The sequence below is a fragment of the Lacerta agilis genome, chromosome 9, assembly GCF_009819535.1.
Source record: "Lacerta agilis isolate rLacAgi1 chromosome 9, rLacAgi1.pri, whole genome shotgun sequence".
In the NCBI taxonomy this organism is placed as follows: Eukaryota; Metazoa; Chordata; class Lepidosauria; order Squamata; family Lacertidae; genus Lacerta; species Lacerta agilis.
This window is the reverse complement of record NC_046320.1, coordinates 59,219,004-59,237,868: the sequence shown is the minus strand read 5'-3', so window position 1 is coordinate 59,237,868 and position 18,865 is coordinate 59,219,004. Positions and strand designations below refer to the sequence as shown.

Sequence of the window (18,865 nt, the reverse complement as noted above, 5' to 3'; positions counted from 1 at the left end):
GGCATCTGTGCATTCATATGGGGAAAACTTTGAAAGCTTAAGCCTCAGAAAGAAGGCAGGGAGATGGTGCTCCGTGTGGAGATTCATTCACTCAGGTTCATTCATTTTGAGGAGGCACAGGTGTGTGGAGGACTGGAGTACACACCTGCCTGCCTGTTTGAATCTGCTCTCTTAAGTGAAATAATACGCAGCTAACTACAGAAGGAATTAGAATGGTAAGAGTGGGAAAAGGTTGCTTAAAAATGCTAATGGAGAATAAAACAGCATCTAAATGAGCAAATAATCCCCTTTTGTATGGCGAAGTCCTCGCAAGAGCCAACCCTGAATTAAGATTCCCTTGGTACCTGCTGCATTGATCACAGTCACACCACCGGCAGTTTCACCCCCTCTTCGTTCCCTTCCAATGTATCCACAGACAAATCGAATGGCAAAAGCCCAAGAGGACAACTCAGCATGCTGCAAATTTACCCCAGTAAAACCCCACATACAGGATAAATTGCTAGGCTGGAAGTATCCGAAGGCTTGAAGGACAGCTGCAAAGAAAGTGATCCAGGAATTCCTGTACTAGGATTAGGAAAGCTCTGTCCGCTCACTGCTGAAATGCTGGTGTTTCTTCTACCCCCACAGCCTCTAATGGCTAGTCCTAAGGAAAGATCAGGATCAGGCCTCCACCATTTCTACCTGCTCCTCTCACCACAGGCAGTTTTGATTACAAGATCCTGCCGGTTCTCCCCAACCCTGGAAACCTTTGGAAAAGGTTTATTCTTCCATTGTCGGGGAGGATCCTGTTTCATTTAAGCATCTGGTTCTCTTCTAAAGGCAAGGAGACAGCGGGAGGGAGCGAGAGAGCTTCCGGAATCTCTGGCAAGTTCTTGCTCTCAAACCACTAGCTGAGCTGACCCCAGGACGCCTCCTCATGGCAAGCTGGCTTCTATGCCAGGCCTGAATTGCCATCTTGTGCTAGCGATTTGGGATGAGAAGAAACCACAAACCCACACATTTTCTGCTCAAGTCCACGAGTGCTTTCATTTTAGTGATGGGGAAAAGTAATTTGGGGCCACGAATAGATGCACACATATATAACATACACAAACCTGGAAGCCTAACAAAATGATTAGGAGAAGATTTGTTCATTGCTCCACATTTATTTTTAATGTATAAAAAAGTTAAATGATTTGACTGTTCAAGTGTAAACCCATGAACAAATTACAAGTTTTCCTTTTTTATATAAAAAAAATCCTAGGCATTTATATTTGTTAAGTGATTCATTTAACGTGTCATTCTCATTTTGTTTTTAAAATAAACATCTCGAACTCATTTATATTAGCATTTTGTAATATATAAACATGCGCCTGGGAGGGAAAGGGAGAGTCACACCTTGCTTCACTCTCATTCATTCGTACTACGTCAATCGGTCATCATCGTCCACCCCCCCCCCCAAGATCTTAAAATAGACACATCACTCTTATTATTATTATTTTTTAAATCAAGCAAGCAGCAATTTCGGTAAGAAAAGTCGTGTTCGAACAGCTGCTTGTCTCATGAAAGAAAGAAGTTCATTCTTGGCTTAATGTAATTTTTGGCTGCTTTTGAGCCTCTGCCCAGCTGCCCAAACCATAGTACAAGCTGTTTTGGGGATGTCCCACAATTTCAAAAGCAGTTTTCTACATGGCCTAAATAGGTGACTCTTTAAAAACGAGTCTAAACCCCTCCACTCCCATAAGGTTCAGAGTTAAGTTGCTCAGTTTTCTCTGGAACCAAGCCCACATTTATGATGTTTGCATCAGTTTTGATTATGATAATCTTAATAATTGCTAATCACTTCAGAGGGGCATTTATTTCATGGGGCTTTAGTATGCTTGTCACCAGGTTTTTAATTCAACAGAGCAGAGGAAGCATTTCTATGAACTCTGATCAGACACTGTTCGTTATATCAAGTGCTCATTAAAAAAAAAAAAGGCTCCAGGGCTGGTGCTTAGAAAGGTTTTTGCTGATTCCTGTTAGCTGCTTGCTTCTCTAGACGAATCTTAAAGCTGAGTTTTAGACATTATTTTTCCTTACTAAAAGAACAGCATAAAACACACACACACACACACAAGTCAGGTAGACAAAAGATTTGTTCTTTCTTTAAAGTACTGTTTTGGTTACGCTTTCTTACGATTGGTTTTCGATTTTCTTAAAAAATATAAAACTCTGTCTCTCTAAAGTGCATCATTGTACCTATGATCTTTACACAAGCTATTTGAAAGTACAGCAACAAGACAGCCGCGTTCAACAGGGTGCGGCTACAAACATCAACAGAAAATGTTGCCGCCTCATTATCACTGGATCCCATCAAGATTTCGGTAGGGCGGGGGGGGGGGGAAGAAACAGTTGCAAGGACTCCTTGGCGTAAGCCGACACTGTCCTTAAGCAGTAGCAGCAAGGAAAGACTGCTCAGAGGTTTTCCACACTTTCTAACCCTGGGAAACCCTTTCTGCATCCAATTTGTTTGCTGAGAAACCTCTGCACAACTGCAATGAACCACTGCAAAAAGTTGGTGCGTATCACCATGACTCCACATGAACCAATAGTGCATTATAGTGTGACACCACCACTGCACGATTCTTTCAGGGTGGCCTGCCTGCTACTGACCTTAGGAATCCCTACTAAGGTCCCAAGGATTTTCAGGACACAGTTTGGAACCCACAGCCCAGATTCAAAACACCTCTGCATGGGAGAGATTAAGGCTGCAATCTGTGCCTCAACTTTCGAGGGCTCCCTCTAACCTGCTAAACCATATTTTAACAAGGTTCCCATTTTTCTCAGCTCTTCTTCTTCTCTGCGTTTTTTTCGAAGAGAAGCGCCAGTGTGAAATATTATTTTTGGGAGGGGGCAGGAGAATAAGAAAATGTCTCTCTCCACTCACTTAAAAAAAGGCCAAGGGTGGCACTCAGTGCTTTCCCACCAATTCAAAACATTCAACTGAGGGCGACCTTAAGAAAAGCCGCAGCCCCAACAAGCTGAGGTTGCAGTCGAGCGCGAGATCCCGAGTTGGAGGTGTCGCCTCTTCTTGCAAAGCCATAGAATCACCCCAGGATGCAAGCTCCTCCGCATTAGAACAGACCTGGGTGCTTTATTGGTCTGACAATTACAGACAATTATTTGGCGATTCATGATAACTCAAACTAGTTCACCTCTCTCTTGTTGACACGCAGGAGAAGGCATAAAATCAGGCTCTCGTTAGTCTAAGCGTTTCACACGTCGCAGGCTGATCAAAGCAGAAGGACCCTTCCTTTTGGGGTGGGTGGCGAGTCTTTTGAGTGTATCACCCACCTCACCCCCCCTCCTGCTGGCTTGGGTGAACCAGCTTGGAGGCAGGAGAGGCCCCCAAGTATGAAGAAAAGATGCAGGGCCCTCCTCCTTGTCAGACACAGCCCCGGGATTGCTGCTAAGAAGGCCCTCACAGCGCAAGGGCCTCGCTGAGTTCTTCAAGCAATCCTTCCTTTGGCTCAGCCAACTTCTTAACTCTACCGCCAAGGTCAAGCACGCCTTTGTTACATGATCTTGGAGCCAATGTCTCTCTTGCTGATGAGGACCTCCAGCAGCCTCAGCTTGGCCTTAACTTGCTTGTATTCGTTGTATTCTTCAGCCATAGGAGTGCGGTCCTCTTTCTGGACATTCCTGCAAGAAAGCAGAAGGGAAGACTTTTTCAGAAGACGTTTCTCCTCCAGACAATGGGCCCATCCAGGATCCTGCTCTCATAGTTGCTGAACAGGTGTCCACGGGGAGCCTGCGAGCAGGACGTGAGCACAACAGCACCCTGCAATTCCCAGCACCTGGTATTCAGAGGCATAACGCCTCTGGCAGCGGAGGCAGAAAACAGCCATTGCGGCTAAGGAGCCGCTGATAGCCTTGGCCTACATGAATTTGCCCAGTTCCTGTGGGAGGGAGTTCCATAGTTTAACTATGTGCTGCATGAGGTACCCAAATCCTGACACAAATTGAGGTGCCTCAAAAAGAAAGGAAAAAAGGTATGCCTTGCCAATCCAGATTGGTGGGGTGGAAATGCTTCAGACAAGCATTTGCTAAAATCAAAAGTTAACATGTAAGGAAAATGCCAGGGTGGGGTGAATGAAGAAAAGGAAAGCAAATACCAGGATGAGTAAAAGGTAGAGGAAAAGCTCTCCTTTGACCAACAGGTCAAATTGGAGGGATGATTTACTGGGGGAGGGGGGTTATAGGCTTGTGGTCCCATCCCCCTTTGTTTTAATCATGCATTTTGGTTTTTTATATTGTATTTTTATGTTGTGAACCACCCTGAGGTCTACGGATGAAGGGCGACATACAAATCTATCTATCTATCTATCTATCTATCTATCTATCTATCTATCTATCTAACAAACACTTTCTACAGGAAGGAAAGAAAGTGGACAGGACATATTCCTTACATGAATGGTACTGGTTCCCTGTAGAAAAACAGAGAACCTTGGCTACTATTCTAAAAAAGAAAGTTTCTAGACTTAACGGTGGGCTCTTGTGAACCACAATGCCTGTCGTGACATGAAAACGGAATGGCAGAGCCTGTTTTCATTCCAGGGCCGGAATAGAAACTTCACGTTGCCTCTGGAAACAATTCTCAGATTCACACACATTCTCTCACATAGTCAAAACAAAATACAAAATTAAAAAAAAAATCCTTCCAGTAGCACCTTAGAGACCAACTAAGTTTGTTCTTGGTATGAGCTTCCGTGTGCATGCACACTTCTTCTACCAAGAACAAACTTAGGTGCTACTGGAAGGATTTTTTTTATTTTTTATTTTGTTTTGACTATGGCAGACCAACACGGCTACCTACCTGTAACCATTCTCTCACATACAAGACTTGAGCACTTACATTAAATCGGCACATACGTTTAGATAGGCTTGTGACATTAGTGAAGGATAAGAGTTTTCAAAGGGTGAACATGAGAAGGTGGGGTTGGCAGTCCCACCAATGCTGCTCTCGGTTTCCTCTTATGCTCAGCAGTCCAGAAAGGAATGCTGCTGTCTCAATCCATATCAGGAAGTAAATTCCGAATGAGGCAGCTTGTGCCTCTTCGGCTTCCAAGGCGGTTTTGGCAATAGAGATTCCCTGGGGGTTTCACGTATACATGAATAAAACAAATGCCACTATTATAAAGTGGGGACAGAGAACCAGTGGCCTTGCAAGATGATGCTGGATTCTAACTCTTGCCAGTCTCAGCCGGCATGGCCAATGTCCAGGGAAGATGGGAAGTTAAACCAGCAACATCTAGAAGGTCATGGGTTGCCCACCCCTGTGGTAAAGATGCAAGCAAAGTGCCTTGCATTGTAAAAGATAAGTAAATGCTCATTTCCTGAATATGATGGTAAATAAAACAAAGGTTCTGATGTGGCAAAGTGAAGGATTGGGGATAAAAAAAGAGGGAAAAAGTTACCTTCCGTTTTGCCGGAAGAAATTGTCCTCAAAATCTCTCAGTTTTTTCCTGATTCTCTTCTTCTCCTCCCTGACTTCCTGGAGCTGTTCTACAAGTTCTGGCCTATGTAATTTAAGACAAAAGGGAAATCAAAACAAAACAGAGACACAAAAATACTGCAGAAAGCTAAACAAAACAAAACAACCTTAAGTGATAACTGCCATGCGACAGATGGTGATTATCACAGTTCAGCTCCCATTGCTAAGGAAGCATAAGTAACAATTATATATTATAGATCCCTTTCCTAATTTTAGTTACCACCTTAGCCCAAACACACAGTACGCAGAACATGAATCTGACAGCCAGAAACCTGACATACATGGAGGCAGCGTGAAGATTTGACACTCCCATATCTTGGCTGCTTTTTGAAGCAATCCTATCATCCACCGGAGAAACAAAGCCGTCGCCATCATCTTCTAGATGGTCCAAGAAACTTCTCACGTTGAAGTCTGGCTTTACGGTGACCATGAAATCTGGTTTCGTGTTGCTGTCTTCTTCAGAACCGTCATCTTCCTCCTGCAGAGACATTTTAGCGCCAATGATTACCATTGCCTGACTACCTTTACAGGCCGCATTCCTAGAAGCAACGCAGTCACATTCCAAACACACAAAGAAGCAGTCTGTAGCACCAGATTGCGAGAAGATCCCTGCCAGATCAGACCCAAGGCCCCTTGCAAGTGTTAATACGCAGCTGATGGATGCGCTAATGGCTGCTGCATGGAGACCACGTCCAAGACTTCTGCATATCCTAAGGCAGGCAAAGCTTAAGTAATGGAAGCTCAGCTTGTTAAATAAGTCTCCACAAGCTCCTAGAATGATGTCAGGGCAAGGTAAATGCAGGAGAAGGAGGGAACCAAAAGGATGTTAACTTTCCCCCCTTGGTTTAGAGCAGGGTTGGGGAACTGGTGACCTTGGACTCGCATCATCCCTGGGACTGATGGTGGAGGTATTCGAACAACATTTGGATAACACCTGCCCTATAATGACTTAGAGCAGACATCCCCAAACTCGGCCCTCCAGCTGTTTTGGGACTACAACTCCCATCATCCCTAGCTAACAGGACCAGTGGTTAGGGATGATGGGAGTTGTAGTCCCAAAACATATGGAGGGCCGATTTTGGAGATGCCTGACTTAGAGGTTCTCCTAGCATAATTCACAAGCTTCCTGCCCCTGGAGTGAGGTGTGGGTGGGGCCTCTCCCCCCCCCCCACATGGTCAAGGGATGATGGAGAATGGGGAGAACCACAGCAGCTGCTGGATTCAAAATCCATTCCTATCCCAGCGTCGCAGCAAGGAAACAGAATGCCTGGTTATTCTGCCTTGTTAAGTTGAACAGCTTAACTATTTTTTTGGGGGGGGGGTAGGGAATGTTGCTGTGGAAGTTCACATTTCTTAACTTTGGACATGTTATCGCTTCATCTTGAGTGACTTCAACACTTGAAGCCAGCAACGAAGGCCACCACTGTGAGCTGGCTCCAAGGGCTGGTGGGAGAGCTCAGATTCTCCTCTAATTGCAGCGCTCCCAGAGCAAATGCTGCCAAGGCTTTGCTCTCATCCAAGGAACATGCAAAGGGGGGCTTTGCCAACTGTGAGAACCAAAAAAGCAGCCATCACTCCAAGCCATGGGTGTAGCCAGGATTTATATTAGTGGAGCAGGCTTTATGTTGATGGGGCAGAACCTCAGTTAAGTCTTTTCACTGATTTACTTGATTTAGGGGGGGCAGACAGCTGCCCCCCTGCCATCCCTTGGCTACGTCCATGCTCTGAGTCAATGGAACCTGGTAGTAAACATCCATCTTCAAATAATTCATATCTGGGAACTGAAAAAGAAGGGGTAGGGGCTGTTGGTCCTGAAGAGGCGATGCAGACAAACGCCTTTAGTGCGTTCCTGAAGGATTCCTCCAGTCCACGTTAAGCGCTTAGGATTTGTGCCACTAAGATCAGGCTCTGCCTCTAAAGAGTATACAAATGCTGGTTATTTGGTCCACAGCTCGCACCAGTGCTAGCTGGGGGAATGCTGCTCTCTGTTACAAAGTTATGAAACCATTACTGAGAACATCGTGGAAAGGGGTATGTTTGTGTGTGTGTGTCACATGAGGAGACACAATTCCTGTAAATATGAAGTGTGGCAGAGAAGTCTTAAGTTTGCTCAAGCCCTACCTAGAATCATAGAATCATAGAGTTGGAAGAGACCACAAGGGCCATCCAGTCCAACCCCCTGCCAAGCAGGAAACACCATCAACACCTAGGGCAGATTTGGGCAAAATGTGGCGGCAGAATGGATTGTATCGGTCCAGACTACAGGATGTGTGTGTGGCAGGGGAGGTGATTTCAAAAACATTTTCCTAAGTAAAAAGGAAGCAACCCTCTCTGGAGCAGAAAGCTCGCTGACCTCTATTCAAATGGAGACATCCAGAAAAGAGATCCCTCTACCTGCAGTCTGAAGTGGTGTGGTCTATTTTTGCCCCCTCAGAACTCTACCACATTATTCTGCTGCGGCTATAGATCTGGGCCAAGGCCCAGCATACGAGCCAAAGAAAGGTAAGCAGTAATAATTGCAAAAACAGCATCTTAGGAAGGAGAAGGCGGCAAGCGTGCAAGTACCGGTAATAAATTGTGCATTTTGCAAATCAAAAGGGAGGCAAAAGAGGAGGAAGGAGGAGGAGGCACTGAAGGGTCAGTTGTAACAGAGGCAGGCAGAACGTGGACAAAGGAAGCCGGACAAAAGCAGCTACTGATTTTGTTTCCTGGAGACATGACAGAAGAACCAGCAATTATGTACCAAGAGAGAGAGAGAGAGAGAGAGGGAGAGAGAGAGGGAAAGAAAGGGAGGATGGGGAGTCTATCACTTTCATTGTGGGAGAAGGGAAGTGATGCGGGCTGAGCAAATGAGTTAGCAGTGGGAGGTTTTTTTTTTCACCTTTATCTCCTTGAAGAAGGAAGCAGTTTCACCCTCGATAATTGGCTGCAGCAAAGGGCTTCTCCGCTTGCTGGAGGGGGAACCCTGTGACAGGTGTTAACAAGCAGGTTACATAATGACCCTTTCCTCCATCATCTCTCCTAACTCCCATTCCTCATTCATTTCCAGATTAAAACCTTTAAAAGTCTCCCTAAGAATGCATTTAACTAAGAAGTGTCAGGGTCGAATCTAACAACAACAACAATTATTATTATTATTATTATTATTATTATCATCATCATCATCATCCTTCCACGCAATATGGAAACACTGTCTAGTGGCTGCCTTACCCATTATGCTTTTAGATGCAGAAAGATGGCTGCACTGTACTCGCAAGGCTAAGCAAATGAGCCTCAACGAAAAAGCTCTGGTGCAAGAGCAGTTCTGATGCACAAACAGGGGCTGCCTTATTCAGACATGCTCAAATGGAACTGTATGGTTGTGAGCAATATGGAGATCCAGACTGTAGAGGACTGGATACTCAGATGCTTGTCATAGATCATATGAAATATGACATGGATTCCATGCATATGGAATCAAAACAACCCCTCAGAGAGCTTTCCCTTGCTTAAGTGCTTGCTGAAATTAATGGGACTGAAGACTGCATTTGTGCAATTCCTCTTGCTTTCAAGGGGACCTGCAGAAGAGAAATCTTTTGCTGGGTGGTGTCCTGGGTCCAGAAGAAGCATGTGCTTATCAGGCTAAATGTGACAAGCCCCAATAACCCAAATGGCATCCCATCCATTCATCTGAATAGAAACCTTTTATTCCCCTGCCAAGGCAAAGGCTTGGTATGGCAGCAGCAAACTAGTAAAAATAAACTCTCATTCATGAAAATAAAGAGGCAGAAACTAAGAGGAAAGTATCTCTTGTTTGCACTGGCTGAATGGTCAGAAGGCCTGGTAAGCAGCACTCACAGTGCACTCAAGAGATGCAATAACCCAATGTGGAAACTGGCACATTTCCTCCCTTTTTCTTGCTCTGAAATCATGTGTCTGGCTGGTCCTCACGGTCACAAAGGCAAACTTCAAATGTGTTCCTCAACAATCAGGCCCTGCAGTCAGGAGAACGTGGCAGCTCCCCCTCCTACAACTACTGCCCCCCCCCCCGCTTGACAAAACATGTAACAAATAATCTCAAACTGTGCCAATTTCCTCTTTCAAAAAAATAAAATTTTAAAAATCAAAGCTTGGGTCAGAGGCATGCTAACTTAAGGAAGTTTACAAAAAACAAGTTTCCTGTCTGGTCGTCTCTGCTGCCCCATCCCCATCCCCATCCCACATGACCCCTGAATCTCTCAGAGAGGCTTTTTGGGAGGAACAGGCCATTGCAGTGGGAAGGAGATGATGGGAGACTTCTTGCCTGTGAATTTCCTTAAGTTATCTTAGGATTCAAGTCAATGCTGCAACCCAGGAAAAAATGCTATTCCCTAGAATGTCCCCGAGGCATCAATTTTCTTCCCCTAATCATAGAATTTTGGGTTCCATTTCTCTCTTTTTTTAATGCGGAATTTTGTATCAGCTGAAAAGTCAATTTGCAATCTACCCTTTGTACTATGGTATTTTTTTTTTAAAGTGCCAAAGTGGTTGACTCTCTGGAAGTCTGTACAGATTGTAATGCAAAATTAAAATACAGTGGTACCTCGGGTTACAGACGCTTCAGGTTACAGACTCCGCTAACCCAGAAATAGTACCTCCGTTTAAAAACTTTGCTTCAGGACAAGAACAAAAATTGCGGCGCAGTGTCAGCGGGAGGCACCCTTAGCTAAAGTGGTGCTTCAGGTTAAGAACAGTTTCAGGTTAAGAATGGACCTCCAGAACGAATTAAATTCTTAACCCGAGGTACCACTGTATGTGTCTTTGAGTTTGGGCGGGGAGGGGGCGTGGAGAGAGAGAGAGAGAGAGATGCCCTAAACTCTATTCAAGTGGGATCTTTCTCTCTTCCTCTGCTAGCACAACTGTGTTTGTGGAGGAAACTGTAGCTGTTTGCTATACTTTCTCCTCCACTGGTCAGAAGAAACAGAATGTCTAATTGATCCCTCCCTTCAGCCAAAGGAGTCTCAAGGACGGCCAACTGGGCACGAACGCTGGTTCCCTCAAAGAAACGTAAACCAAGTCCCTGGCCCAGTCTCCCTTGTGAACTGCCAGAAGTCTTAAGCCTACAGGGCTGGTAGCAAATTGAGGGGGTAAATGTGTCGGGTGAACTGCCTGCTTCTTTATGGACAAGGAATTCCACTGAGATTGGGGACTGAGATTTTTGACCCCAGGGGTCATGCTCATTCAGCATACCCAAACCTCAGGTGTTTGCATCCTGAGAAGAGCTTGAACTGCTCCCTGTCCTACTACTCACTGGCATGGCACAGGAAACCCACACCAGAGAGGGGTTTAGTGCAGACTGTAGCATCCCACATGGACCACAGGTGCAATGCTAGTACAGTGGTATCTCGGGTTAAGAACTTAAATTTTTTCTGGAGGTCCGTTCTTAACCTGAAACTGTTCTTAACCTGAGGTACCACTTTAGCTAATGGGGCCTCCCGCTGCTGCTGTGGTGCCGCCGCGTGATTTCTGTTCTCATCCTGAAGCAAAGTTCTTAACCCGAGATACTATTTCTGGGTTAGCGGAGTCTGTAACCTGAAGTGTATGTAACCCAAGGTACCATTGTAGCGTTAAGATCTCTTTGTGAAACGCTGCCTCCATCTTGAGGACCTTCTCCCCAAAGCCTTTGAGACTGAATCAGCAGCAACAGCTATCCCAATACAGAAGTACCCAATGCCAGGGGGCCAAACCTTTACTCCCAAGGCTAACACAAGAGACTGTGCTGCCTGAGTGGTCTCTCTCCCCCCCCCCACCACTTCCTTTCTTCTTGTTTTGTGCTGGTATGGCTTTCCACCTCTACCTCCTTCCTCCATCTAGGACGGCCCAAGGTCCTTCATCAGAGTGAAGCATTCTGGCTGTGGCATCGCTGCAACTCTTAACTGGTGCCAAAAACTGGGGATCGGCTGGGGGGGGGGAGTTTAAACCTACAGCAACTTCAAAAATTGCCCCCTAATTCTCAGCACTGTTTTTAGCCTCTTCTAAGATGCGCCATCTGGATTGAGGCAAGGGCAGAGGCCAGGCGGGGAGGGGGACTCCCAATTCCGCCTCCCTAGGTCCACCACCTGAAGCAGTTAACTCAGTTTACCTAACGCTAGGACCAGCCCTCTTCACTCTTCCTATGCACATGCTCACCCAGCTGTTACCATACAGGGGAAAATGGCTGCGACTGAGGCATTATGTCCAATGTGGTGCACAAAGATAGGATTCTCCCTCCCTCGCTGCCAGCAATGAGACAAGGTCCACTCAAGCTAACCATGCAGAAAAGGTTTATACTCACGATGATGGGGATGCTGTTGGCTCTCGAGAGAATCTGCTTGACTAAGCGGTATCTGTCATACAGGGGCTTCATCATCTGCCGCTCGTGTTTCGTTACCTGAAATGACGAAGACACAGTTGGCTGCTTGAGAGGCGTGGTGGTGGAGTTTGCAGGAAGCAACAGACTGTGACTACTGCGCCAACTATTTCACTGTCCTCTGCCAAACCTCCTGCGAGAAGGCAGGACTATCGCTTTCTCAGCAGGTGCCGAAACTAAAACGGAGGCCAACCCCTCTCTCCCATCCACCAAGAAACCTGGTGAAAACTTGGGTTCTCTGCCATCAGTTCTCCAACCTTCAACCCGCTGGGCAGATTGCCCTGCCCAGATCTATAGTTCCGTTTCTGCAGTTCTAAATTAGGCTTCATTTTTATTGCCAACTTGGCAATATGCCTCTGAATACCAATTGCTGGAGACACTACACTCCTGTTCTGTTTGGGAGCTTCCTGTAAGCATCTGGTTGTCTGATCAGCAGGGCTTTTTCTTATTCTAAAACCAATAATGCCTAGCTCCTTTCAATGGTCTAAGTTGAAGGTCTGTTCTTGCCTCCATGTTATCTAAAAAGCCTTTGCCTATTTTCTGCTTTTTTTATCAGCAACTTTAGCAAAACAAGCAGCTTTGTCAATCACGAGGAAGACATAAATGTTGCAAAGAGAGAAGCATAATAAGCCGTGAGATGTCATGAAAACAGGGCTTCTGGAAGTAGTTTAGTGTCTTTCTCTGCATTTATATTACTGCACCAGATTTAACTTCTGCATGGATTTATACCCCCCAGTGTCCGGCTTTTCAGAGGAGGCAGACAAGTTAAATTACTTATTGGAAACTGTTTTCTTCTCATTGCCCCCGCAACCCTCCCATGAAATCTATAATGGAAGTGCTGACCGTAATAACCCTGTTGTTAAATGGGGCTATGAAACACTGCTTCCAAGGAGGAAAAATAAAAACAAGGCAATTGTAATGGTTAAACAATGGCCTGAGTAGCACACATTTCAAGTATATCAAAAAAATAAAGCAAAACAAAGAAACAGACAAGCAGAAAACATTATCAGAACAGTAAATGGGGAAAACAACACTCAGCTGTCGGCCATAAATAACCCATATGATGGCTCTCTCCATGCCTCCTAAATGTTTTCCTTACTCGTTGAAACATCAACATAGTTTTGTAATGATTAACACTGGAGGAAATGTATTTTGTGTTTTTATATTGTATTTTTTGTTGTGAACAGCCCTGAGATCTATGGATGAAGGTTGGTATACAAATTTAATGAACAGCAAACAACAACACAATATTTTAAGAAGTCAGAACTTTTTCCGAAGAGAAAATAACAACGCCAGGAAAAGGGTGGGGTGGGGACGGACTTTTTTAAAAACAATATCGCTACCAGTCACTTTCAAAACTGTGAGGACATTTTGACTAATTATCTGTTTCCCTGAACAAAGTACCATAAGTAGTGGCAAAATGTTGCTGTGATGCATGCAGGGGAAAGTCTTCACTCCATACTACAGAGCCAAGTCATCGGTTGCTGCACTTTTGCACAAATTCGAGAAACTGGCAAACTTTCCTACAATTTGCCATTTCGTAGTTTGTAGCAACCCAATACGGAACACATTTTACATGGATGCTGATGTACTTACTGGTCTTCCGTGGATGCTCTCGTAATACAAGAGGGCTTTTTGGAGAGCCACCTTCTCTGCTGCTATCTGATCTCTGGTCATATCCTGTATAAAAAGCAAGCAAAGGCAGGACGGAAGGGAAACGATCGCATTACTGTGGTTCCTACAAATTTATCCCTAATATTTCCCCGTCCCGTTCCCTCAAAAAGGAGCTATATAGAGCACAAGATCCTGATTCGTAATACCTATTATTTATTTCATTTTATTTGCCACACCTCATACAAACCATTGTTCAGGAAATAACAATAATAACCAAATGAATGATAAGCAATACATGACAGCAAACGGAAGAGAAAACATCTAAAAAGCCAGCATGTTATTTTGGGCTGTCAATCCTCATCTTAAGCAAGGCAGCCCCCTTCAGGCAAAAGGCCAATCACGTGCTGGCTGGGTGGCATGCCCAGTACGAACATCTAGGGTATGTGTACCTTAATGTCTTCAGGGCGGTTTGCCTCGGTCCTTTTCTCTTGGAGCTTCTTCTGGATGGTGTCCAGGGTTGCCTCCACTGCTGGCTTAGTCAATTTATCAGACACGTCCTGCTTCTTCTCTTCCTCCTTTTCCAGCTGGGAGCCAAAACTTTTGGGGAGTGTATTGCTACGTTGACGCATCACAGGAGCCAGGTCTTCCTCTGACATCTTCAGCTTTGACTCTAGTTTTGGATGAAGAAAAAATAAATAAAATGAGAGTGTGTATTTTCAGGATAGGCACCAGATTATGCAGGACAATTATGATGAGTTTGAAGTTCACGTGCTAGGATATCTCACCTTTCAGCTGCTTCCGAAACTTTGCAAGGTCATTTGTCCACTTCAGCACCTCCAGGTTGGCTGCTTTGTCACTGTGTGATGGCTATAAGAGGGAGGACAAATAGATGGGGAGGTTTTTTTTATGGCTGGAGATGACAGATATTGAAAGCAAGGGTTGCATTCAAGACGTTTCATTTGCTCTAATGAAAGCTGGATAACAGCTAAGGACCTTCTGGCTACCAGGAACCTCTTTGCATGCGTCACAGAAGTTGGGGCTGGTGGTTGCAAAAAGTCTTGGGTAGCCTCTCTGCATGCTCCTGGCATCTTACTTACTCTATGAGTGCTGCTTAGCATAGGTAATATTCTAAAGGAAATAACAATGGATGCTTTTTTATTAGACTTGCTTCTAAAAAAGCAAACCTTCTCTCTGCAAATGTCACAGACTCTTCAAAGTGTCCCAAGTAGGAGGGCAACAGACACCATCATAGAGATGTGCAACCTTGAAAAACCCCAACAGCTGTTTGTTGCACGCAAATCTGTAGCATTCCTTAGCTAGCTGAAAAGAGTGAATGGCTTGATCCTGTGCATGTTTACTCAGAAGTTTGTGATTTCACCTGAGTTCAACGGGACTTGCTCCCAACTTAAGTGGGCACAGGACTGCAGCCTAGGAATGAAAGGTCTTAAAAGGCTGTCAATCATTTCCTTTGCTGTGCTACCCCCCACACAAAAATTGTCACTTAGCAATATGATCCCTCAGGACAACTGACACTGAACAGCTTACTCTGTATTTCCTCTCCTCTTCAAATTTGTCTTCAAACCTCCTGATCTTTTTCTTCAGTCCTTGAATCTTGCGGGTCAGCTGTGCTGGTGTCAGATCTTCTCGGTCATCTTCGTAAGACCCCAAAGAAGAACTTCTTCTCCTGTGATGAAGGCGAGGGAATGACTGAATTAATTGGTGTTAACAGGAAAGAAGGCTCTATATGATACAGAGAATTCCATATTCCCCAAGAAGCCAGTAAGATCCTTATAAGGAGCAAAGAAAACTTGCCCAATAATATCAGATCAGATTATTTGTCCATCTAGCCCAGAACTTGTATATTCTGACTGGAAGCATCTCTCCAGGCAAAAGTCAAGACCTTAAAAGATGCTCCCTGCCCCACCGCAGTCTCAAGTCTACAATAGCGAACTCAAGTGATGAGTGCTGACATAAATGAAATGAAATGAAATCAAAACAAAACAAAACAAAACAGGGTCTACAAGAGGCAGGTACTGACATTCTCAGGAATACCCTGAAGTTGGTAATAGTAGGAAAAATATTTTAAAACAAAACCAACACCAATAGCAGCCCAATGAAGACTAAGCATGTTCAGAAGACACAAAATGCTGAGCATCAGTTGGAAAAGGAAATGAGAAAACAAGAGTGGGGTGCCTCACTTGAAGAGAACCACACCGTGCTTTCAAAAGCAGTTTCCCCCAAAGGATTCTGGGAACAGTAGTCCAGTCCTCACAGAGATAACATTCCCACCACCCTTAGCAAATTACCTTCCCCAGGATTCTCTGGGGAGGTGGGAGCCACATTCCTCATTCCACTGCGCCACTAAAAGCAGAGGTACTTATTCTGGCCTTTTCGGGGGCTGTTTTGGGGTCTCTTTGGCGTGACCACTTACCCACCTACCTCATGAATGAATGTGAGTTGGGAGGAGAAGGAGGTACTTCTGTGTCATCCAGGTACAGCTGACTTTGCCCGTAGGCATAGAAACGAGGGGATAGCATTGGGTCGCTATCTTCATCCAGCAGCTGGCGAATGAGGCGGCCAGCCTGAGGAGAGAGGCGAGCTTCGTTGGAATCTAAGCCATCACGTTGCCAGGAGGAGAAGGCAGGGACGGGCTCTGGAAATCAATTGGAAGGGAGCAATGATGGATTACTGAGGTTTGTTTTTTTTAGTTGAATAGGTCTGTATTTCTAGCATGGTCAATAAGGATTGTTTCCCAGTTCCTCTATCTCTGGGTTCCTCAGAGGTTGTTAAGACTACAATTCCCATCATCCCCAGTCAGCTCAACCAATAGTCAGGGATGATGGGAGTTGTAGTCCCATCAACCTCTGGAGACTGAAGAGGCTGCCCTAGATCAACGCTAATTATCATGCCATTTCTGTTGGTCCGTGAACCTTGCTAGAACTGGCAACACACTGGTGTGAAGAAGAAATCAGAGCCAGGAAATTGGTATTAAGGAGAAAGGCTGAAACATGAAATGATAACACACATTTTAAAGGGAGGTTGGTGAAGAATACACAAACAAGGAATACACCTTATTTTGGGTTGTGGCCAATCAAGGAAATTGGGCCTTCACTCATTATTTTGAGTGAAGGTTAGTACCACCAGAGGTTTTCATTTTACAGCAACTTTCCCCAGCCTGGTGCCATCAAGATGTTTTAGACAGGTCCATGACCAAGGATGATGGAACTTGTAGTACAAAATACATGGAGAGAACCAAGTTGCGGAAGGCTGCTCTACAGTTAGGTTTGTTTCAGTCAATCTCTGGGAAGATGATGAATGGATTGCTGCTCCACTTAAGAGTGGGATGTATTGATATTTTCAACACGCACACAGCTGAATTACGCTGATCGCAGACACAAGTCAACAGCACACGCCCTGAGATCCAGAGAGATAACTTCAGACCATCTTAACTCTATACGTCATATTAGCTGGTGCCTCTTGAATTGGTTCATACTGCATAAAAACAAACACCCCTAAGATGACCATGAAGCCATAATAACCTTCAACACACAATCCCACCAAAAACTACAACAGCCTGAAGCATTTCATAATGCTCAGCAACAGGACTGGGCAATGTGCTGTGGCATCTGTTTTGAGATTTCCTGTAGCGTTGTCCAACTAGCTATTACTAAAGTGGTAACTTCAGATTGAAAGGGGTGATGGCTGTTGCCTCTGCATGCTTTTATCATGTTTTAATTCAGCACTGAAGTGACCTTGCTTTCTCAACTGATACAGGGACCTGGGCCATAGCTCAGCGGTGCTACAGAGCTTTTGCACATTTGAGGCATCAGGTTCCATCTATGGAAACCATAGGAAAAGAAACTCAGGAATCAAAACTTGGAAAGGACATAGGATCTTGGAGAGTCCAAACATTCCATGCCTGGCAAACCTCAGTAAAGACACCTCCATATAACAGCTGTTGGAAGACTATAGTAATATAAGCAAGGGTCCCCAAACATATTTTGTTAAGGTTCCATGTCAGTCCTCCTGTATTCCCAAAGTTGGAGACCGTCTACCTGACCAAGGTTGGCCACTCGTGCCTTCCCAGCATGCTCTGCTGAAGCCTTCCTCTTTTCCTTTGTGACATCATCAAACCTTATGCTACCTTGCATTTGCAGCCAAGCTTCTGTTACTTTGAATGATCAGGCAACAGGCATTTACCCCTATTCTTTCTCAACCCTTCTGTGAAATAATGAATAGGCTATAATATTTAGATTCAACCAATCCCATTTTCACATCTCAGACTAGCACCACAAAGTACAAATCAGCTCTTATCTGGTGGCCGGCCTTCATTGGCCAAATTTGAAGTATAACATGCAATATGTTTTGTGTGAGAGATTGAGAAAGGGAATAAATCAAGACAGGAAACCAGGATGATCAAGTGTATTGGAACACACTGAAAAATAATGCTTTGTCTTGTGACCAGTCTCACCAGATCCCATGAGGACTCTTAAAATTCTGCATTTGGATAGTTTACTAAGCTGGTTTGCATGCTCCTACTTAGCTTCTCAGGATTAGGTGGTTTAAGATTTGTGGCTTTGAACTTGTAATTCTGAAAGGGAACTCTGGAGTCAAAACACAGCAACTGCCCCCCAAATGGTACAACTTTTAGGAAAAAGTGGAACAGCTACAAAAAGTCTTATCGAGCTTTAAAAATAATGCTTTTCCTGCTTCTAAAGTGCTTAGTTCTGATCTTGTACTAGTCAGTCACCAGGTCTTTGGCTTTAGCAACTTGGAACTCTTTTGTTGCATCCAGCTACATCACCCCATCCCACAGTCATTCACTGCCAACTTTCCTGCATCAATGTCCCGCTTATACATTCAGCATAATCAAGGGGTCAATACTCCTGATCCACACTGCTGAAGCATGTTTGAACACTTCCCCACAGAAAAAGCCTCCCTGTATGAGAAAACTGAAATGTCAGGGAGAAGGATTAGGCCTAGTCTTCTTCCAGGTGAGCCACTTTTCAACATGCAGTGAGATATGCTTCACCCCCCACAAACAAACAAACAAACAAACAAACAAACAAACAGAAGTACATTCATGCTTCCAACCTTCACCTTCAGCCCCAAGCATAATGGGAAAGCTTTATCATTTGATGCTGATGAACAGATAAACTGGAAGGACTACACTTAAACCTGCCCCCCATCTCTGCTTTTGTCTGTGCCCCCTCTGTGCCCCCTAAGTTGGCCTGGTGCCCTCGAGTACGGTGGAGGATGCTGCCCCACCATCAGTATGGAGGTAAAATCCAACTGGCAGTCCGGTTGAATTTTTGTACATGGAATGAGGGGGCGCCATTTTGTCCTTTGCCTTAGGCAGCAAAATGACT

At 44.8% G+C, this 18,865-nt stretch overlaps 1 protein-coding gene across 1 annotated transcript in view; it reads right to left on the bottom strand.

Annotated features, from left to right (window-relative positions):
- Nucleotides 1–3,086: 3,086 nt before the first annotated feature.
- Nucleotides 3,087–18,865, bottom strand: part of FAM13A (family with sequence similarity 13 member A) — a 137,717-nt gene continuing 121,938 nt past the window's right edge. Inside the window, 10 exon segments of the mRNA XM_033160600.1 lie at nucleotides 3,087–3,663; nucleotides 5,439–5,540; nucleotides 5,797–5,993; nucleotides 8,397–8,480; nucleotides 11,808–11,903; nucleotides 13,479–13,562; nucleotides 13,946–14,166; nucleotides 14,282–14,363; nucleotides 15,042–15,180; nucleotides 15,936–16,149. Coding sequence (XP_033016491.1) covers nucleotides 3,537–3,663; nucleotides 5,439–5,540; nucleotides 5,797–5,993; nucleotides 8,397–8,480; nucleotides 11,808–11,903; nucleotides 13,479–13,562; nucleotides 13,946–14,166; nucleotides 14,282–14,363; nucleotides 15,042–15,180; nucleotides 15,936–16,149 — 1,346 coding nt within the window. The 3' untranslated portion in view covers nucleotides 3,087–3,536.